This window comes from Sinohyriopsis cumingii, chromosome 10 (assembly GCF_028554795.1).
Source record: "Sinohyriopsis cumingii isolate HCF-2022 chromosome 10, ASM2855479v2, whole genome shotgun sequence".
NCBI classification, from domain to species: Eukaryota; Metazoa; Mollusca; class Bivalvia; order Unionida; family Unionidae; genus Sinohyriopsis; species Sinohyriopsis cumingii.
Window position 1 is genome coordinate 5,607,537 of NC_142970.1, and position 24,968 is coordinate 5,632,504.

At 36.0% G+C, this 24,968-nt stretch overlaps 1 protein-coding gene across 1 annotated transcript; it reads right to left on the reverse strand.

The window, feature by feature from the left end:
• Nucleotides 1-3,541: 3,541 nt before the first annotated feature.
• On the reverse strand, nucleotides 3,542-7,887 carry LOC149789521 (uncharacterized). The gene has a single exon (XM_089971573.1). The coding sequence runs from the start codon at nucleotides 7,878-7,880 to the stop codon at nucleotides 5,466-5,468; it is 2,415 nt and encodes an 804-aa protein (XP_089827699.1). The 5' UTR covers nucleotides 7,881-7,887; the 3' UTR covers nucleotides 3,542-5,465.
• Between the last annotated feature and the right edge of the window lie 17,081 nt (nucleotides 7,888-24,968).

A 24,968-nucleotide genomic window follows, 5' to 3' on the forward strand; every position in this document is an offset into this window, starting at 1 on the left:
TTAATCCTAATTATAAAGCAATACATGGCTCTCACAAGGATTGTCAAATTAAATAGAGATGAAAAACTGTATGGATAGTTCCAGTTCCATCTGATATGAACTAATCTCTCTCTCTCTCTTTATATATATATATATATATATATATATATATATATATATATATATATATATATATATATATATATATATATATATATATATATATATATATATATATATATATATATATTTACGGGGGCCCCGAGTGGTCTAAAGCGCTCTCCGTTATGGATCATTGCCATTTCACCTCTGTCTGCGTGGGTTCAGGTCAAGGATTCGGCCAATGTGGGTATGTGAGAAAGCTTACCAGTAGCTTCTCGTGGGTCTGTGGTTCTTCCCGGGGTTTTCCCGGGTTCTTCTTCCGCCAATAATACTGGCCGCCATGCATAGCCTGTTGTGTGCTGAAAAATGGCGTTAAACCCCACAACAACAACAACAAAAATCATATTTACGATATTGTATATGGTCATATTGTTGAATTTACTCTCCTGCATAATTTCCAGGAGACACACCGTGTGGGTGTTATATTGCCGATCTTGCGTAGTCCTTGTATTTTCAGAATAATGGTTAACATCAGTTAATATAAAAATTATTTATTTGTAGGGGACCGCATTTGACCTTGTCATTGGCTGCAGATGTGTTTACATTATTGCCAGGTGTGCAGCTGACGCATCCAAAAATTAAATCACATGTGGTGAATTACATACCGCATGCAGCCCATTGTTGAAATGTGTATAACTGATAATGACATCACAGAGGTTAAAGTTCAATCAAAACAATTTTCAGACCTATGCATGTGTGTGTCGTGTGTGTGTGTGTGTGTGTGTATGAGAGAGAGAGAGAGAGAGAGAGAGAGAGAGGATATTGTTGATGATAAAAAAAATCCCTATTTTATTGCAACGGTTAAGAAGAAATGTAACGAAATGGTGGCTTCAGTGCAACAGCGTATGGTTTTGTACTTCCATGGAGGAATAAGCCGTTAGAATGTGTGACCCAATACATTATATGTGCGTACAATGGTTAATATGGCAAACATAATACACGGAATGCGTCTTGATGACTATGAGCAGATTTCTTTTGTTTTCTCGCGTGTATGTATGAGAGAGAGAGAGAGAGAGAGAGAGAGAGAGAGATTTTGCGTAAAGAAAAGTGGTTTGAGGGTACATTGAGGGAGAATAAAGTGTTTCCTTTAACATACTCGCAGAGTTTGAGCGAGGACTGGCACCACGAAATGAAACATGTTAATAGTCTTGAAAAGCAAGTCAAATCGTATATAACAAGAATGAAGATTCGAGGAGATAAGACAGCGCGTGATAACTTCAGGGCTATTAGCAAATAGGTTGTATAACCCCAAGAATTCCTGAGTCGGAGGTACAACGTCAGTTGTTGATAAGAATGTACCAAACACATACACATGGCTGCTTTTGTTCCGAAAGACGTTGTGTAGTGCATTTTTTGCTATCGGTGTGTATTCTCTGTAATTTAATCCTATTTTTCTTCATTCTTTGTGCACGTGATACGAGTTCGATATATGTCAAGGTTACGTGTCATTTTCTTACTCCGGTTGAGGTGTACAGCAGTAAGTTGGTTTTACTTGATGTATTACCCTGTCATATGTACATCACAGGTAAAATATCGCTAATCTACAGGTAACGAACACCATTAGTTTATGATTATGGTTTATGGATATGTATACTAATGCGTAGAGTTTGCTTGGTCCAAAAAATATCATAGATCTGTTTTTTGTTTGTTAGTTTGTTTGTTGCTTTTTTGTAATAATAATAATAATAATAATAATAATAATAATAATAACAATTTTAGTAATAATAATAATAGTAATGCTACTACTACTAATAATAACAATAACAATAACCAAGCTTCTCAGAAACATGTCATAATGCGCATTCCATCAGCAATAGTGTGTCTGAGACTTCTATTACAAATGCTTCTGTTGCTGTTTTTGTTTAGCATCACATCCACCATCATCATAATCACATCAACATGTATATACTACTACTACTACTACTACTACTGTCACTACTATTATTGCTACAGGTGTTACTGCTATCCTGTTACCAGTTATAGTATTCGCAGTTCCTCTACCACGACTGTCACTACTACTGTTGTCACTACTACTACTACTACTACTAGTACTACTACTGTCACTACTACCAGTGTCACAACTACTACTACTACTACTATCACTATTTCTACTACAACCACTTCTACTACCACTACTACTGTCACTACTACTGATAATATCTCCACTGCTAACACTACTACTACTGTCACTGCTACTAGAACTGTCACTACTAATGCTGCTGCTGTCACTACTACTGTCACTACCACCACTACTACTACAACTACTACTGCTACTGCCACCACTACTATTAATACTATCAGTACCACTACTAAGATCACCACCACTAAAATTACGATTACTCCTGCTGCTAAAACTGCCACAACCAATATCATATATATATATATATATATATATATATATATATATATATATATATATATATATATATATATATATATATATATATATTGCCAATACCGAGAAAATATAAGCTAACTGACTTGGCTGAGGAGACACACAGACAAGCCTATCAGTGGTGAGCTGGCCGGCGAGGATATGGAGTCAATCGGAGGGTTACGAGTTACGAGTTTGACATCTCAACCGACCGAATAAATGATCCATATGTATGAGGGCATGCAAGTATGTATGTATGTATGTATGTATGTATGTATGTATGTATGATGGATGGATGGATGGACAGATGTATGTATGCATGTGTCAATGTGTGTTATATATATATATATATATATATATATATATATATATATATATATATATATATATATATATATATATATATTATAGCAGCTGTATGACATCGTCTTTGCTTCAGGTTCTACAATGAATTGACACAGCAATAAAAAAATAAATAAAAGTGGATATTCGACTAAGCAAATAATGGAAAATAAATTTAGTTTGAGTGGGTTCCGAAATGAGAGAAAGTCTTGCTGCAAAAATGCACAAATCGTTTGAGAAACAGATGAATTTATCAAAATATCAAATAGCTTGTTTCGGTGGGAACGGATTGGCTCATTTGCATGCATTATTTTCTTTCAAAGTTGTAAACAAATTTGGAAATCATACTATCATACATCCCCAAGGTCGTGCGAAATGTGTCTGTGTCAGACATGCTTACTGCCTGGATGAAAGAAAACAATAAACAATTGTATATATTTTTGACATTAAACATCCCACACTGAGTACATTTTTTTTAAAAATGAAAACCACCATTCGATATTTTACGAAGAGTTTTACTTCGTAAACTCTAAGTTAATCCGTTTCTCAATTCCGAGAGAGAGAGAGAGAGGAAAGGAAGGAAGTTCAAGCCATTTGATGTAGTGTCACTCGATGATGAAGACGTGACTACATTCTTGGGGAATTGAAGGTACTAGGGATCGAGCTGCAAAAGACAGAGCCTGCTTGAGTTTCTGGCTAGCAAAACTTTATTGAAATACTCAACATGTAAACTTACATTTCAATATCAAACTACAACAAGCTCAATTTTCGAATATAAGAAATACATATAAAACTACGATATTCTTTCACTTACCAACATCATACTTGTATAATATCTGCCGTTTAGAATGTAATACAGATAATTAAATATCGAATAAATTCACGATAGCAAAAGAATCTAAAATTCAATATTTCAGACTAATACCGTGATTGAAATATATTTTACTGAATTTATTCTAAAAAGTCAACATATTAAATTCTATTATATAAAGAGTATTTTATTCCTAAATTAACTATTACTGAGTATGAAGTTGGTAGCGAACGTTGCTTTTACTAAAATCAATAATATAGTTATAAGTAAATATAAGTTCTTCAAACAATTAAGCTTTCCGATACATTATATTAAGGAATAGCAAGAAAATATTTAAATAATCTAATGTTTAAACATACTGATGTTAGGTTAACATCTTAACACTAAAATTTCTTATAACACTAAAAAGTCTTATACTATGAAAACTGTACATAGACGGTTATCTTACCTGCAAAAGACAGAGCCTGCTTGAGTTTCTGGCTAGCAAAACTGGTGTCGACCCGCGGCTGGGGTTTTTTATACCAGTTTCTGAAGACAACGCCAAATATGGCGCGCTCCTTAGCTCCTTGCGAAGGCCAGAATCTCAAGTGAGGCTTCGTAGTCTCTTACAGATTATTGTCTAGATCTATGTACGTCATTAGACAGACAATTCTACAACGTCAGCGCGATTAGTAATAGCTTATGATTTTTCTAGGTTTCCGCAATGCGGTACTTTACATGTAGTTTTTCTTTGTGTGCCGACTTTAGGATACAAGGGAAATGTATGTATAGACGGTTCGTACTTGATCATAATAGCGTAATAATTGTTGAATAGTAGGATACGAATAAATGGATTAAATCTCAATATATTTTAGTAGAAGACCACTTCCAATATGATTTATCAATTTACTTCTAATACAATTTAATCAAAACTTACTCTTAACACAATTTAAAGGAATTTTCAATCTTGTTACTTGTACTGAAAAATTATGTCCTAATAATACCCTCCGGTTCATTTGAGCCGAGTCCTCGAGGCTCGAGAGAAAAAAATTAATTCATAAATAGAATATAAAAGGTGACAGATCAAAACATACAATAATAAAACATTGTGAGACATATTGTAAATTCAAAAATACATGAGAAAAACACTGCAAATATAGAGTAAAAAACAAAATATACAATGAGAAAAACAATGCAAGTATCTATAAAATATTAAAAGGTACAATGAGGGAAAAAACACTGCAAAATTTTCAGTAAAATACAAAATTGCAATAAGAAAACAAATCACTGCAAGGTACTCAGTAAAATTGAAAAATACAATAAGAAAAAAACACTGCAGAATACTCGGTAAGGTACATCAAATGCAATGAGAAAGGTCACTGCAACATACTCAGCATAGTTTGAAGAAATACAATAAGAAAAATCACTGTAAAAATCACTGTACAATATTCATTAAAATTGAAAATACACTGAAACAAATCACTGCAAAATACTTAGTAAAATACAAAAATTACCATGAGAAAAATCATTGCAACGTACTTAGTAAAATACAAAGATACAGTGAGTAATTTAAAATACTCACGAAAAAGCATCAAATAACAAAAATGCAATAAGGAGTATTTTGTTTTTCTTTCTTCAAAATATTTAATAAGATTCTCAATATAATGGATGGAACATTTGACAATATCTGTTAGAAATCACCTTTTATTTTCTTATTTTTTTTTTTTTTTTTTTTGTTATTTTTTTTTGTAACCCATCAAGAAAAAACGGTCATATTTTTCCTGTTAGGAAGTAAGACTTGGGCACATATATGTGTATTTACGGTAAAATAGTGTAAGGTGGTAAGAGAGGGTGTGATTGAGGAGAACATTCCGAAATACTTCCGTCCGAGCGTTGTGGAAACGCAATGTCATGGTGTGTCCAAATAACGTGAGCACAGAAGGGTTGGCTAAATATTGAACGAAGTTTGTATGCGGATACGATGTCGATGCTGAACGAGTTTGGCATGGTTAGTTCAGCGTTACTGTTCACTTTGGTGAGCTTAAAACCTGTCCATGTGACATGCAATCGAGGTCGAAGGTAACCTGTGACATGAAGGTTATCAATCATCGATGGTCCAGTAATGTTCCAATATGAGGGACATAGGCTAAGCTCAAGAATATCTACCATCACACATTGAACTCCCGTAGTTATTTCAAGACGAAGTTTAGTTCGTGCATTGGACTGTGAAATCCATTTATAAACTTGGACCAGGGCAATTGCAAACGTCATGATGGAAACTGAAAAGATCCAATGATCCCATGTAAGGACATCAGAAACAGTAGTAAACCAATCAGGGGAAGAAGTCGTAGGTGCAATGGTATATTGGAAGTGGACTGTAGATTGTGCTTTTGTCGTATGTGCAAGTAACAGTGCAGTTGACAATGCTCTAAAACGCCATATAAGCCAAACAATCGCCAAGGTGTTAAGAATCGATAATGAAAAACTAATTATAGTCATAATGTGTAGAGAATCAAACCAAGAATCATTGTCAATTGAAATTTCTCCACTTAACATTGTTTCTGCCAAGGACGAAAAGATCTTTTGATCTGTTTTAGCGCGTGCGGCTACCTTCTTAAGATTTAAATCAATTTCCTTATCTGTAGCGAAAAATTGTGACATTTGGTGCTCGTACAATTTGAATTCAGGCAAGGAAATAGTCAAAGGATTGTCAAAAGATGTGTTACCTAAGATAGCTGCTAAGTGTGTAGAATTGAAGAATTGTTGTAAAAGTGCTAAATTAATTGGGTGAAGTTGAGTAACTTCTGTCGAATTGTCAGTACAAGTAGTGATATGTCCATCGTAAGTCATCGACGTGGTAACAACTGCGCAGTGACATGGGATGTTCATAATACAAAAACTACAACCCTTAATAACTCGACGTTGATTTTGACATTCTAATATTATTTCGTCTATAAGGTAGACTAATATTTGGCTTGAAGAAATATCAAGAATATGTGGTACAACACGGTTTGTCATAAAACGGAAGTTACAAGTCTGATGGATATTAGCCTTATCATCCAAAAATAGACTATTGACACATTCAGGCTGAGACAATGGTTTAAGTGTGGGACGGATATTACAGTGTAAAATGTCCTTACCGGTACATTGATTTAAGGAAGATAGCGCTAGTGTTGTGTAAAATTGATGGTCATCAGATACTAACATTATGTCAGGTAAATCAAGTAATTGTGTAACGTGTGTTGATGATGCGTTAATTGGGACTGGGAACGATTGAATTCGATACGTTTCGAATGGTCGTTGTCGGGACGAGATAGGAATTTGTAGCGCAATATATAGGTCGCGATCTTTACGCGTTGCTATGAATGACCCAAACTGATAATAGTAACGCGGATCTTTCGGCGTTATGGAATAACCTGGATAATCGGTAGATATAATGGTCTCGATCTGATTGATTGATTCTGCTAAAACATGAGGTGGAATCAGTACGGCGGGTAACTTGCCTGCTGCCAATTCTACTGTTGCTAACTGTAATTTCTCTAATTCGTGCCTAATTTGCTGAGATTCCAGCATTTGCGCGGCAATGACTTCTTCCGATTTCTGATATTGTTGACGTATATTTTCTTCATTCTCTACCATCGCTTCCTCTAATAATAAAAGCGTTTGCGAGTTGCGACCAATAGCCTTTAACATATTATTGAATCGATTATCGACTTGTGAAATATAGGAGGAAAAATCACCTCCATGTCGAGCAAGAGCACTGAGAATTTTATTATTCTGTCTTGTCAGCATATTTATGTGACTTGCTAATGTGGCAACGTCTCCCGTTGTAGCCAGACCGAATAGGTTTTTACCTATTTCACCAATAAAGGGCAAAATTGCTCTTTTTGACACGTTTGAAGACTGAAAAACACTTTCTGGTATTAACTCATTAATTAATGAGATTGTTGAGTTAAACTGTGCATTCATTGTAATACGTATTGCATTTAATTGCTGGAGAAGAGCATTCTTGAAGTTACATCGTACATTTTTAACACAATATTCTATAGGTTCGACTGAAATGTTTTCTGGAAGCTGTATTTGAAAGGTGTGGATCCACTTATCAGCTGAACAATATACTGGTGAGAGAGACTGGAAGATAACTCCATAGTTCAATCTTTGCTCATCCACTGCAGACCCTGGATTCAGAGTCAGAAGAAGCAGTCCTATAACCCAAATCCACATTCCACCCATACCTTTAAAGAAAAAGAAGAAGTTTGAGAGATTTGCCGGCGAGAGAAGAAAAAGAAATAGAAGGCATGAGAGACTGATGGAATGGTGAAAAGGACTAGAATTGTCTTCTCCCAGTTAAGAAGAAATTTCCTTCTGAATTTCGTATTGAATTCAATGACGAAATATTCGGCCAAGTCGTTTACGACGTGTATTTGATTGTGTGCGTGTTCTGTGAAATGCTTCTTTTAATGCCTGAGAAACATTCTCTGTTGGTTGCCATGATGGTGTGGACCCATCGGTCCACTTGACCAGATAATGTTTCTTTCCAGAAATCCATTTAGATTTCAAAAGTTTATCAACTGAGTACCATTCTGTACCATTGTCAGTTGGTGCTTGACTATTGCTCGTTTGATCATGTCGTGGCTGAATCGACTGAGGGGGTGCGTTAGCTGCTTGTGGGGTTAGCGGTCGATAATCCCTTGGGTCTTTATAATACTTAAGCCTGTTGGCGTGTACTAATGATTTCATTTCCTTATTGTCGGAACAACGGCGTAATCTGTAGGTGTTATTCGGACCTAATTGGGTGATGTAATATGGACCCTCCCATCGGGGGTAAAGCTTTTTTGACAACCCTACCGGTATGTGTGCGATTTGTAGGTGTACATAATCTCCAACACGAAAGGGCGGTTCCTTTGCTTTCTGGTCAAACCTCTGTTTTGTTGTATCTTGCTTTTCGCGGGTGTTTGCTTTAGCTAATTCTTGAACTACTTTTAATCTTTGGATTAACTGATCTATGTATTGTTGTGTTTGTTTCTGGACAGTCTCTTTAGGTGTAAGAGACACATCTAAAGGTAAAGTCATTTCCTTACCAAATATTATGTAATAAGGCGAATAACCAGTTGAGTTGACAGCTGGGCTCATTCGGAATGCCATCATTATGCTGGGCAATAGCGACGGCCAATCATCTTGTTGTTTACTGCAGTACGCTCTAAGTGATTGACTAATGGTGCTGTTCGTTCGTTCGCACGCGGAATTAGTTTGAGGGTGATAAGAACTGGTATGGTGACGTGTTACTTGAAATAGTTCACAGAGTGCTAATACAATTTGGGACATAAAGTTTCGTCCCCGATCACTGACAAGTGTTCGCGGTGCACCATAACGTGTGAATATTTCATTATACAAAACATTGGCGATGTCCGTTGCTGTTTGTGTACGTAAGGGAAAGGCTTCACACCAATGTGACAAACTATCTGTCACCAATAAGATATACTGGTAGCCTTCCTTACTTTTTGGCATGCACAAAATGTCCATGTGCCACCGAGAAAATACGTCTTCCGGAGGCAATGGGTGCAATGGAGCCTTTCGAGCATTTGTGTCCCGTTTAATGAGTTGACATTGAGAACATGATGTAATGTAATCATAAACATTTTGGTACATTTTAGGCCAAAAGTATTTTTGTTTGATAGCTTGATATGTTCTTTGGACACCTAAATGACAACCTCCTGCTTTTGAATCGTGATAAGACAGAAGAACATCTTGCCTCAAATTTGTTGGTAAAGCAACTTGTTTTATGAGTTGATCTGATGAAGTTTTGTGTTTTGCTCGAGGCTGGAAAAAATGATATAAGACACCATTTACGAGTTCATACTGACTTGCTTCATACGGAATAGCTTTTGCGCGACGAGTATTCTCTGGTAATATTCCTTGCTCTAAGTAAACATACATGTCCTTGAAATCAGGGCACTCGCGCTGAAATTGGGCAATATCTGGTAGTTCTGAAAGAGAATCACTGAGTGTAGTGTCATTTGTGTGTACTGCGGATAGAGTTGGAATATGTTCGTTTGTGTAGTAAAATGTAATTTCTGTTAATTCTTTTTGAATACTGTGAACAGCTGGCTCAGATTGAGTAGTCTGTGTGTCTATGTAATCTGGAGATTTCTGCGCTTCCCTGTGAGTGTTATCAGTTTGTTCGTAGTGTCGACGTGAGAGTGCATCAGCATTTGTGTTTTTATGTCCTGGAGTGTATACGATGTCAAAGTCGTATTCTTGCAAACGGAGTGACCAACGAATTAATCTACTTGAAGTGTGTTTAACTGTCTTAAGCCACACTAATGCTTTGTGATCTGTGATGACAGTGAATTTCTGATGTGATAGGTAAACATGATATGTTCTGATACCTTCCAAAACAGCTAAACATTCTTGTTCTGTAACTGACCATCGTTTTTCAGCGTCTGTTAAAGCTCTACCACCGTAAGCTATAACATGTTCTTTGTCATCTGTCCCTATTTGAGACAAAATATACCCTAGAGCGGTGCCGCTAGCATCACATGTGAGCCTAAATGGTTTGTTAAAGTCAGGATAAGCCAAGATAGGCGCTGAAGTCAAAGCTGTCTTAAGAGTTTCAAATGCCTTTTGACACTTATCTGTCCAATGGAATGAACTGTCTTTTGTCAACAATTTATTTAATGGTGCTGCTATGGTAGAATAACCGTGAACAAATTTTCTGTAGTAGTTGCACAAACCTAGAAAACTCCTAACATCTTTCTGTGTTTTAGGAACAGGAAATTGTGTAACTGTATTTATTTTGGATTCATCTACCTTGATACCTTTTGTTGAGAATTTATGACCAAGATAAACAACTTCAGATGCTGCAAATACACATTTTGACGGTTTAAGTGTCAAGTTTGATTGTCGCAAACGTCCAAATATAAGCTCTAGATGTTTGAGGTGTTCTTCAAATGAATTTGAAAAAATAATGATGTCATCTATGTATGCAAGACATGTTGACCATGGTATCCCTCTAAGAACATGACTTAAAAGAACACAATAGGTGGCGGGGGCATTTCTGAGTCCATACGGCATTACATTCCATTCGTAAAGACCACGTGATGTTATAAAAGCACTCTTATGTTTTGATAGTGGGTCCATAGAAATTTGCCAAAATGCTGAATTTAAATCTAAAGTACTGAAAAGACATGGCTGAGTTTGTCCTACTGCATCGATGACGTCTTCTAATCGAGGGAGGGGGAAGGTCATCGGTTGTGTCACCTGATTAAGTTTCCTATAATCAATAGCAAAACGATAGTCACCATTTTTCTTTTTGACCAATACAACTGGGGATGCATAACTAGATGAACTAGGTTCAATTAATTGATGTTCTAATAATTCTTCTACCTGTCTATCAATTTCCTTATTGATGTGCGGTGCCGCACGGTAAGGTTGACAACGAACTGGCATAGAGTCACCTGTTTCTATTCGGTGTGTGAACACATTAGTATTGCCTAACTCATTTAAGTTTACTGCGAAAACATCCCTATGTTGATTCAAAAACGAATGAAGTTCTTGTTTTTGATTTTCTGTCAAATCTGAAGAGTGTAAGTCAAAATTGATTGGTTCTTGTGATTTGTTAGACTGCGTATTCATGATATTAGGTGTGTCATTCCTATCGGAAGTGTCCTCATTAATGGTAAATATTGTTTGCGGGTGTAGTACATCGACGCATGCTAATACTGTATTGGCACGTACTTGCATTGGCATTGGAGTTGGGTTAATAATTTGTAAAAAGTTCTTTTTAGAAACTGTTAAAAGTGTTCTAGCTGGAATAATTGTAGAGTCTGACATACTGTAAGTCGGTTCTAGTAAAACAGGCGTTCCCTTGGGAATTTTACTGATACTTACTGCAATTGTACTGACTGAGTTAGGTTGGATCACTGTGTGTTTCGTGGCGCGTGCCAAACCAGCCTGGTTATGAATCAAATTTATGGTTACCGTATCGTCTAACAAAGAGAGCGTTTGTCTATCTAAATTCACGACAGCTTTGTGTTTAGTCAAAAAGTCAATACCTAAAATAATCGAATGATTTAAATTAGGTACAACATAGAATGAGTGAGAGAAGCGTATGCCTCCTATTTTCAAATTTAGTTGAACCATACCAGAAACACTATGACGTTCACCACCTGCTCCTACAATTTTAGAAATATTTGTTGGTTTGTAGTGACTTGAATTCAAACCTACGCGGTATAGAAATTTTTCATTAATTGCTGATATATTTGCGCCTGAATCAACAAGTGCATTAGTTATCTTGTCTCTGACATAGGTAGGAATGAGATTTTTATGAATTGGCACTACCAAACTAACTTGGGGCTGTCGAGTTCGCTTGTGGCAAGATTGTGTCCCTTTATTTGGCGCGAATTCATATTGTTGTTGTGATGAGAAGCATACTCGTGCAAAATGACCTGTTTTATGACAAGAGTGACATTGTTTATTTCGTGCACGACATACGCGACGTGATTTACAGAGTCTACCACATCCAAGACAGTATTTTTGTGTACGACTATGTGGTTGTGACTGGTAGCGCGCACCATGAGGTAACTGATATGTGTAGTTATCGCGAGAATAGTGTACTGAGCTGCAGGAAAATTTTGGAATTGTGGCTGGCTGGTAAGACAAGTTATGACGTTGAGACCGAAATGGTTCCTTATTGACATGTGCAAAAGATTGAGAGAATGAATCGTTTTCTATATTCTGTTCTGTGTTGACTGCTTTAATTTCATCTTTAAGTTGTTTAAGTTCCTCTAAAATTCCGTTAAGTGTAGGCCAATCATAGTTATCAGTGGTGGTAATAGATTTCTCTGCTAAATTTGCGGCTTGACGTAAATCATCCATATTTTTGGGGTTTTTATTCAGTACAATTTGTCTAATGGCTGGTTTTAAACCTTGAACTGCGACTGATAACAATATTTGATCTGGGATAGTTTGGTTATTTGCAATTTGTAAAAGACGACTTAAATAGTCCATAACCGTTTCAGAAGATTCTTGGCGAGTTTGTAAAATTGATAAATCTAAAATGATATCGTCAGTGTGAAATCTAGCTTTAAATGCAGTGACTAGGTCGTGCCAATTGGTTTTGTCATTTTCTGGTAAGGTATCATACCAAATTTTAGCATGCCCCTGAAGGTGAAAAGGAAAAGCATTTAGAACTTTATCTTCTGATATTTCATAAAACTTAGCCCATCGTATAAAATGATTTAACCATTTAACAGGATTCTGGGATTGGTCACCTTTAAAAATATCTAATGTGATAACAGACATACCTGTATGTGAGAATCTGATGTTTCCAAAGACAAATTGCACTCCAAGAAAAACTGTCTATAGTATTATGAGTCACATTAACTGAATTAAAAGTCAGAATGTTCTAGGCACTGACAGTATATGTTATGTCCCATTTAGTTTCCCAAGTAAGAGTTCTGTTAGGATTCTTTAGAACTGGCGGAGGTCACTGAGGGCTGCTCCTGCTGAACTTGTGGTATGTGGGGCTTTATTCAGTAGTCGTCTGCTTAATGTACTGGCTTTAGTTTTCAATCGTCGTCTGCGTAGTATCAAGGGAACCATAGTCGAATGGAGTGTGAATCACTGGAACTGACAGGGTGTTGGTAATGGCGTATACCTGTTACTGGGAAGTTGCGGTTAGTTGCTGGACATTCAAGCGGGAGCGAAGTAGAATGAACCACGGATCGGCCATGTGGATAGATTAGTGCTGTAGCTGTTCTATGCGGGGCGGCTACATACATAAGCGACATGAGGTCTGCTAGTCGTAAAGGTTTTGGTGCGAGTCTCTCTCGTAAATCATCATTATGCTTAGTGACACTTTATTCATGTTTTTTCCCTTCATTTTATTCTCCTCCAACTTTTACAAATGAATTTGTTCTTTCTCCACCAGCTTTTACGAAGAGTTTTACTTCGTAAACTCTAAGTTAATCCGTTTCTCAATTCCGAGAGAGAGAGAGAGAGGAAAGGAAGGAAGTTCAAGCCATTTGATGTAGTGTCACTCGATGATGAAGACGTGACTACATTCTTGGGGAATTGAAGGTACTAGGGATCGAGCTGCAAAAGACAGAGCCTGCTTGAGTTTCTGGCTAGCAAAACTTTATTGAAATACTCAACATGTAAACTTACATTTCAATATCAAACTACAACAAGCTCAATTTTCGAATATAAGAAATACATATAAAACTACGATATTCTTTCACTTACCAACATCATACTTGTATAATATCTGCCGTTTAGAATGTAATACAGATAATTAAATATCGAATAAATTCACGATAGCAAAAGAATCTAAAATTCAATATTTCAGACTAATACCGTGATTGAAATATATTTTACTGAATTTATTCTAAAAAGTCAACATATTAAATTCTATTATATAAAGAGTATTTTATTCCTAAATTAACTATTACTGAGTATGAAGTTGGTAGCGAACGTTGCTTTTACTAAAATCAATAATATAGTTATAAGTAAATATAAGTTCTTCAAACAATTAAGCTTTCCGATACATTATATTAAGGAATAGCAAGAAAATATTTAAATAATCTAATGTTTAAACATACTGATGTTAGGTTAACATCTTAACACTAAAATTTCTTATAACACTAAAAAGTCTTATACTATGAAAACTGTACATAGACGGTTATCTTACCTGCAAAAGACAGAGCCTGCTTGAGTTTCTGGCTAGCAAAACTGGTGTCGACCCGCGGCTGGGGTTTTTTATACCAGTTTCTGAAGACAACGCCAAATATGGCGCGCTCCTTAGCTCCTTGCGAAGGCCAGAATCTCAAGTGAGGCTTCGTAGTCTCTTACAGATTATTGTCTAGATCTATGTACGTCATTAGACAGACAATTCTACAACGTCAGCGCGATTAGTAATAGCTTATGATTTTTCTAGGTTTCCGCAATGCGGTACTTTACATGTAGTTTTTCTTTGTGTGCCGACTTTAGGATACAAGGGAAATGTATGTATAGACGGTTCGTACTTGATCATAATAGCGTAATAATTGTTGAATAGTAGGATACGAATAAATGGATTAAATCTCAATATATTTTAGTAGAAGACCACTTCCAATATGATTTATCAATTTACTTCTAATACAATTTAATCAAAACTTACTCTTAACACAATTTAAAGGAATTTTCAATCTTGTTACTTGTACTGAAAAATTATGTCCTAATAGATACATTCTCGTCTCTTTCCGATGTTAGGCAAAGAGCTTCGACTCTCCGGAAGAGACTCAGTGGTAATCGTAATGATACTTCCCATAATGGTAAGGTTTGGCGGATGAACATCCTGTTAGATGTGCGAAGAACATAATCATTGAAAATGAAAGGTATTGATAGTACCAAACGACGTTTCAACCATTAATGAAATGCAGGCACTTTTAATTTTTAATGTTATTTCTAAAATATTTTAATGAAAAAATATTGAAGAAACCATTCGTTGTCAATAACATCGTACAGATGGCACGTTAATAAAGCTATTATTATGTACCCGGTGGTCAAAGTGGTTAGAGCGTCCGCCTCGGATGCGGGAGGTCGCGGGTTCTAACCCCGGCTGAGTCATACCAAAGATTTCTTTAAAAAAATGTTACTAACATCTGCCTCGCTAGGCCCTCATCGTTAAGATGTTAGTGTCAGGACTGGTCAGTCTGGTTTCAGGATAATGTGACTGGGTGGGACACGATGCTACATGTCTGCAGCATGATGCCCCAGTGCTAAACATCATTATAAACTGCCGCACTGCAGACATCGTAGAGATATGACTGAAAAACAGGTAAAACTACGTTCAAAATCAAACACACACACACACAGACACACAGACACACACACATCCTAGTTTACTTTTTTCCCTATCATGCACTGGAAAATGTCTAGGATGTTCGAATTGTGGAAACGAAATCTATCTTCAATTTATGACCATTACTAAAAAATTTCTCTGTTGATATCTGTTGGTTTAGTTTTGCATCCTCGTGTCCATTCAAACAATCGGAAGCATTTGATTGGATCACATTGCGAACAACTCCCATATAGGCAGCATTTGATTGGATTTCATTGCGAACAACTCCCGTGTAGGCAGCGTTCTGCATGATCTCCAAACACCATTGCTACCACAAGCTGATTTCTGCAAGCGATTTGCGAAACATTTTTCGTTTTGTGTCATTTTGCGATGAATTCGTAAAACCCAACGCAAAATACAGATTGTTAAAGCAGAAAGTAACAGATCATGCAAACTTATTTTTCAATTCGCAAAGATTATTTCGAACAAATTCAGAGCAAACATGAATCCAGTTATAACATAAAACTAAACTGACACGCGATCAAACTATCTATGCAGACAGTTGCATTGTGTACTTAGCAACATATGTGGAGATGGAGTGTGTTTTGGCGCTGTGACTCAAAACTTGGTTCACAATTACTTGTAGTTCGGGTGTGCTCGTAACCTCGGCGACGATGAAAATTCAGGTGATTCACTTTTAGAAGTCTCCTGAGCCAAGGTCACAAATAGTTGGGGATTAATACCTAACCATATTTTTGTTTCCAAGTACCAAAACATAATTTAGTCTGTATTTAGATGATCATTCGAAAATGAGATTTACTCGGCTTGCATCCCTTTTCAGGACCTTTGAGTCGGACGATGAATTAAACCTTTTAGACCTCTCTTTTTATTTTAAGATAAAACATTTATAAGAAATATCTTGACAAAACGTATCTCCAAGATTGTCCAGTAATTATTTTGAGAAATCCTACGCGTATAACGTAAGGAAATGTATGAACAAATAAACTATAAAGCTAGAGTAAACAAAATGGTTCACAAACATTGCCCGAGAATCGCGTGCAGTTCATCCATTATTCTTGGAGAATAAAATCTGACACGGAAACATGAAGAATCATATTCGTATGTATGTATGTATGTACGTACTTACGCATGTATGTATGTGTGTGTGTATGTCTGCGTGTGTGCGTGCGTGCGTGCGCCCGCGCGTGTGTGTGTAACGGAAGTCTGTACAAAGTTGACAAGAATATAGATGGAAGAAAACGAAACGTTAACGTGTACTGAGCAGCCAAATTATTCATTCATGGTTTGGACATGATGATAAAGAAATGAACCCTTGTATATATTATGCATATCTTTGAATTAATGGATGTTCCAAGAGAAACGAAGTTAGATAGCTCACTATTATCAATTTATCAATGATCTTTTCATTCAGTTATGTTTCCTGTCCATGAATGTAAATGAAGTTATGGGCAAAGTGTTGTCAATCGCTTGGAAGAGTAGTAGAATGACGAACTGTCACGTAGGAGAACAACAAAGAACATATTCTTTTTAACAATTCATATTTTCTTTGTTAATGTACACAAAACAACAGATCATCAACAATATCAGCATGCAATACCAAATGAAATCTGCTACTTTAATCTGTTATACACTTTCTCTACCCAACACGTTTAGGCATACGGTAATCTGTTATACACTTTCTCTACCCAACACGTTTAGGCATACGGTAATCTGTTATACACTTTCTCTACCCAACACGTTTAAGCATACGGTAATCTGTTATACACTTTCTCTACCCAACACGTTTAGGCATACGGTAACAAGAAAACTTAATGTATTTAATCTGGTTGGCGAAACATTTAAAGCCAGCTCGTGAAAATACCGATCATTTCACCCACTCGATGAATTACATCTGTTACTCGCTCAATAAAATCCAATATCCCGTAAAATCATGCGAACATTTCTGCATGTCAGAAGACTCAATAGATGAAACAAATCGATTTATCAATCACAGAAATAGATAACATCAAAATCATTTTGAAGACCAACTGGTAAACCGTATCCACTTATAAAAATAGCAACTGTGAGATTTTCCATATACTTTCTTAAGGAGAGAGAGTTTTCACAGATGACGTGTTTTGCAAAACTCAAGATGGGATGAGATACTGTATACAACAATCCAAAGAAACGGCATGCGCTCTATTGACGCTTCTTTTGTAGTTTAAAATTTGGTTCTTTACGGGGATTGGAAATAAGATCTCACAGTTTTAATGAATCCCGTAAAATATCTAAGATTTTGTACGGTAGATTTTATTGTAGTGAAGGAAGAAAACCAAGACACCAGAAGAAAACTATTGAACTTTGATGGACAACTTTTTTACATCAGCACGTGACGGAGATGGGGGCCAATCCCGGGACTGCGGAGATGCGAAGCGAAACATGTTACCACAGCACCATCTACACCTCAAACGTGCCTCGTTTGTTCAAACACTAGCCGTAACCCTTTATATTCTTGGTTCATACCCTTGTATAAATAACGTACTTGGTTCATACCGTTGTATAAATAACGTACTTGGTTCGTACCGTTGTATAAATAACGTACTTGGTTCATACCGTTGTATAAATAACGTACTTAGTTCATACTGTTGTATAAATAACGTACTTGGTCTTGTTCAGACACGGCGTCTTAGGCAAGCAACTTACATGGTGGGGTTGACGAGTTTAGCATGGCCCCTTAAGGACCGTTGATAGTTGTGGGGTTGACGAGTTTAGCATGGCCCCTTAAGGACCGTTGATAGTGGTGGGGTTGACGAGTTTAGCATGACCTCTTAAGGACCGTTGATAGTAGTGGGAATGACGAGTTTAGCATGGCCCCTTAAGGACCGTTGATAGTGGTGGGGTTGACGAGTTTAGCATGGCCCCTTAAGGACCGTTGATAGTAGTGGGGTTGACGAGTTTAGCATGGCCCCTTAAGGACCGTTGATAGTAGTGGGGTTGACGAGTTTAGCATGGCCCCTTAAGGACCGTTGATAGTGGTGGTGTTGACGAGTTTAGCATGGCCCCTTAAGGACCGTTGATAGTGGTGGGGTTGACGAGTTTAGCATGACCCCTTAAGGACCGTTGATAGTAGTGGGAATGACGAGTTTAGCATGGCCCCTTAAGGACCGTTGATAGGTCTTAGATTGTGTTATCTTATTCATCATAATGATATATTTACAGCAGCAGGATTTTAGAAGTGAATATGAAAACGTGACAGCTCTCACATGGATGAAATTGATTTTTACATTTTATCCGTGTGTGGACTATATATATATATATATATATATATATATATATATATATATATATATATATATATATATATATATATATATATATATATGTGTGTGTGTGTGTGTGTGTGTGTGTGTGTGTGTGTGTGTGTCTTGCAGATGTAAAGTTTATAATATGTGAAATCACTTCCGTCTGAATGTCAGAAACTAATAATATACGTAAACCACTTTTTTTCTCTCTAACGTCTCCAATGCGTAATGGTAGATCTAAAAAGACATATTTTTACATGTCTCCCATGTGTAATAGTAAATCTCAACATACATAACACATATCTCCCATGTGTAATAATAAACCTAAAGAGATATATGGCATATATTTCAAATTTGTTATAGTAAATCTAAAGAGAAGATCACATGTCTCCCAAGTTTAATATAAAATCTAAACAGATGTATCACCTGTGTATCGTATATTTTATGTATAAACACCCACGTTTGTCTTTCTGTGTATCGGTTGCCAAACAAGAGGTCGAGAGTTCGAAACTCGAGCGGCATCCAAACGTTTTTAAAACACTATTTGGTAGTTTTATGTTCAAACGTTTTCTGTTAAGCTCGCTTATCTCATTTTTTTATATCGTTTTATTTATTTTTTCACTTGTCCAATGACGGGCAATTAACCTAGTGTAATAATATATCTAAACAGACGAATCATATGTCTCCCATGTGTAACAGTTAATCTAAACAGAGCATCACATTCCTTCCATGTGTAACAGTTAATCTAAACAGAGCATCACATTCCTTCCATGTGTAATAGTTAATCTAAACAGAGCATCACATTCCTTCCATGTGTAATATTTAATCTAAACCGACGTATCTCATGTTTTTCATATTTGATAGCAACATGAACACACACACATTGTATATGTCTCTCATGTTTAGTAGTGATTCTAAACAGATATGTTATAGGTCTCCCACGTATCAGAGTAAATCTAAACAGACGTATTATAGGTCTCCCTTGTATAATAATAAATCTAAACACACGTGTTGCATATTTCTCTCAGTGTAATAGTAAAGCTAAACAGACGTGTTGTATATATGTCGGCCAGGTGTAACAGTAAATCGAAACAGACGTGTTGTATATGTCGGCCAGGTGTAACAGTAAATCGAAACAGACGTGTTGCATATGACTTCCCAGGTGTAATAACAAATCTAAGCAGACGTATTACAAATGTGGCATCAATAGCAATACACTGCGTCGTTTGACTTGAATTTGTTCTGGCCACCACTAGTGGATACTACACATAATAAACCTTAGTAAGATACCATTCAAAACACTTCCAATGAGATATTAGTTTAGTAAGATATTAACTTAATAAATATTGCTTGGTATTTTACAAGTCACTCACCTATATATTGAAATATCCTACGAAAACGCAAGAGAGAGAGAGAGAGAGAGAGAGAGAGAGAGAGAGAGAGAGAGAGAGATTACCTGATTTGAATGTGGTCCATGTCATAAACCGGTGACAGGAAAATTACACTGAGATGGGTGCAATAATGGAATAACAATCTAGCCAATACAAGAAGAAAAATAGTTGCATCAAATCGTAGCAGAAAAATAATTTTATAGGATCGTGTATCAACTTTCTGCATTTTCAGAATCTAGTCAAAATTCAGATATTTTTTTCTTCTCATGTAATTGTCTAAGTAGGAACAGGCAAAATTTCTACGTTGATCTATTGAAAACGTTGGTTATATTTGTTGTCAGATTAACGATTCTTCTCTCTGACGTTCGACATCAAACTGTCATCTTTATTTATTTCTGCTGCGAGTTGGATAGCATCGTTAGGTGATGAGAATAAAGTTGAATCTATATTTCTGTTAGTGTTTACCACTGAGTTGCACCCAGATTGCAAATATTTGATGCAAACATAGTATTCTATTTATTTTTGTTTTACACAAACTGGACAACGAAACTGATCATTTGTTCCACTTTCATTAGTACTGCTCACATTATGTGACGATTTTCTGGACGCACCTTTCTAGGTTTTTAAATCAAAAGAATAAATAAAGACAAAATCAATGAATGACGATGTTCAAACACATTTCAAATTATGAGCCGACTGTACGTGAACAAAGTTTCCTCTAACAAATGAAGCAAACGTATTTCTGAAGTATCCTCGAAACCCCATTGCGAAAAGTCCAGATTCAGCAAACAGTCAGTCTGAATGCTTTGTCCTCGAGAGTACGTTCCTTTTTTTCTATTCGATACTGTGTCTCTTATTTTACTGTATTCGAGACTACATTACTGATCGGTCTTCGCATATGTTACAGTGTTGTAATAATGCGAAGTTTAAAACGCAACTTATCGGCATGGCTCGATCCCATATATACATGAAGATTGTATGACTTATAGAAACATATCGGAGTCCAGCAGTTTTGTGAGGCCTTTTAGACTTGTCATTTCTTTCAAATATACGATGTTTTCAAGAAAGGTTCTCTTGATAAGCCATGTTGTTATCTACTTCCTCTGAATGTCACGTGTAATCAAGCAGACGAACTCTCCAGCCGGGCACTTTATTTCTCAGCCAATCAAAGGTTTTCTTGTTGTTTGCTCCAACACCTACATATGTTTCATATAAAGAGCTTAATCTATTGGCAGGTTTGAAACCTGGAATCAAAATTAGATGCTTGAGTAGTATGAAAGCTACTTTGAAAAGCTTGCGTGGAGGGTGAAACGCAAGAAAAAAACAGAATTAGTTCGTCTTGGAAACAATAGAAATATTGTGAGCTGAACAAATACGATATATTGACGTTTTAGGTGCATCAAGAAAACATCACCAATAAGGTCAGACTTGCAAACTTGCAAACTAGAATCCATCATCGGCTCTTCTATTCCATGTTCACGCTCGTTGATTGTCAATTGAATCTTTTGTAACATTCCATCCATATCGTTCAAATAATTTGCAATAACAAAATACAGCTCTCCTTACGTCTGCTTTTGCAACAGATAACGCTAGTAGCATTTGACAGTGTTGATATTTTTGCGGATAATTTTCAATTTCATTTCACAAATTTAAAGCATATATGAATCATTCCTGAAATATTGCTTTTTTCCGAAGGTAAACAGGTAATATAAAAGCTTCATCGCCATGGCTGACGTTTGAGTGACAGGACACTTGATTACTTTTTGCTCACTAATGATTACGTGGGTAGCTACACACAATTCTCATCATAATCCACAAAACAGTTAATCCATATGAATGAAAAGATAAAGATTAAAGATTATCTTTCAGATTTTATGTAGAGATTCTCCCACATTATCTTACAAATTCAGACTTTTAACTGCACAAAAGAACTTAAATCAGATGTGCAGAGGTGGATAACGAAAGCACGAGTGAGCGTCAGTTCTTCTTGTAAAACAAATAAAAGCCACGGTGAGAGAGGCATCAAGACATTTTGACATTTTGGAGGTACCTAAGGAAAATGCCAATATAAAGGCCATAGATGCTGACATTTTGGACTGTGTTACTTTTCAAATGTCAGACCCCAACCCTATCCTATTCAACAACAGCTGAATAGCATGTGGAATACAAAGATTATATATTATACTCTTCGTTGTGGTAATGCTCATGTATTGATTCTTTATTAATTAAAATAATTTTGATTTTATTTTCTTTTTCTATACTAATATGTGTTCTCGAATCTGGGTATTTTAGATCGATCAATTTTCCTCCCGTAATTAGAATAATCACGAGAAATTTATTGCTAAAAGTAAAAAAGATGATGGACTACATGGATTTACTTAATTGTAAGACCCATACATTACATTAAGTATTTTTGTGTTTCATTTGGACGTGTACAATTCTTTATTAAAATGATTCAGCATTGTTATTTGGCAGAATTCGGTATGCATCACAGGTTGCGCTCCCGCTTTTTCAAAACGCCATTGTTACAAGAAGTCGATAACTGTATGAACCTTGTATAAACTTATATTCTCGAGTGGACTTATTTTTTAAGAATTCGCAAAAAATAGAATAAAATATAGAAGTTGTAAGGTATGAATTAGATATAACACACTATCAATTTAATTAGTATTTTTTTTCTTATACAATACTCACTACAGTAAATTATTTGAAACAGTCATAAATTTATTAGCACGTGATCAGCTTCAATACTACCAATTACAACCCGCTAATTGGATTTGCTTGGTGTTTATCCCTTTCACATTTATTTACATTGATGAATACAGCCTTACAAGAACACTAGGTTTCTTATAAAGAAACTATTTGTTATATAACTATCATCATAAAACTGATGTTAAAAGACATTTTCTGTGGCGGACCGGAACCCCAGTATCAGAGGATGCTATCAAACAACAGTCACATAAAGGGGGTTAATACCGGAATCTTGGGGGACCCTCCCCCCCATGAAAAATGTTTGGATATCAAAATCAGCTCAGTACAAGCGTCCAGGTCGAGCTACTGTATTGATAATCTGTAATTATCTGAAATAACACGTTAATATTATTTCCCAGTATGTTTCGACTAATTCTGGGAAACACTACGATTACGCCATTTGAGAATTATCAAGAAAGATAAACCACACCATTGAAAGGTGTACTTACAGTTTTGTTGGTACGACGTGTTGTCACGGAAACATTGATACAACAAACCACATCAGCATTAAGAATACTCCGAATGTTGTTGGTACTACATGTAGTCACTGAAACATGGACACAATAAAAATCACTAGCATCAAGAATACTCAGAATATTGTTGGTACAACAACAGTTACGGAAACATGGATAAACCACGCCCTTGGAACGTACACTGAGTCATGTGGGTGCGACACGTAGGGACTGACACATGTTCAGTAAGCACAATTTGCTGTTATTAAATATGAGATATTTCAGATATAGAGGAAATAATGAAAGTATTGTCATAGCTAACACTCAACACGTGACTGATCTGAATCACACAAGTGCACAGGAAATGAAAAATGTTAAACTGAATGACTTTGAGTCACAAAAGTGTAAAGAACAAGAAAAATTAAACTGAATGGTCTAAATCACAGAATTGCACAGGAAAATATAAATGAGAAACTTAATTATCCGACTCACAGAAGTGTAAGGGTAAAAATATGAGAAACGCGATGATCTGAATCACAGAAGTGTAAAGGGCGATAAAAACGCAAAACAATGATATGAATAACGGAAGTGTGAAGGACAAGAACTATGTGAAACGTGATTATCTGAATCACAGAAGTGCACAAGAAAAGAAAAATGTGAAAATTATCTGAATCACTGGTGTGTAAAGGACGAAAAAAATGAGAAACGTTCAAAATAGTCTCGTAGTTTCCACTGAAAATGTTACTGTTATATTAGTGCAGCAAGAACAAATTTTAATTACATTTCAAAAACGATCGCATTCGTTTTAATTGACCTCATTGGATATAGTCGAGTTTACTAACCCAAATCATCAGTGACGACCATGATTTTGAATACACGACACTATGGTGTGAAAACATATCTACACGTACGCTCTTGAGCATTTTAAAATGTTTTAAATTCCGTAATTTTTAGTTACGTTTTAGAAACTAAAAATAAATTGGCTATTCTAGTGGCAGTTTATTAAATATTTATTTATTTATTTATTTAATTGTATTACCGTAATCTAGGTAATCTAAGTAAATCGGTCAGACTTAATTACAATATTTGCTGTGCTCATATGATATAATACCTCCCAATTCTTGGTGTTATAACGAAAATGGGTACACACATCGTAAATGAGCCCAAAATATATTATGCCGGCCATGCCAGAAGCACATGAAGAAATGCAAACAGTTCTCAATCACAGCTAAAGTATTATAATTATATCCTTTTTATCAGTCAATTGGTTTTACTGATATATGGAAATGCACACGTGGTTTTGAACTGCAATCCAACTGTTGTTTCCAAACCGATTTTATAGAGCGCGCCATACCACAATGACCACAATGAGTCTCATTCCAATCCGTTCTTCAATCATTTTTATAATTCCATCCTTGACTCACACCAAAATTACTCATCCGATTAATCACTGAATCGTACGTCTCGAGAAAAAGAAACCTTTAACCTACAACAGCTAAAAGCACTGTGGAAAATTGTAACTCTATAGTATAGATATATCCAAGAATACATTATAATTAACTTTTGTCTTTAGCTTCAAGAGAAGCATTAAAACTTACAGGATC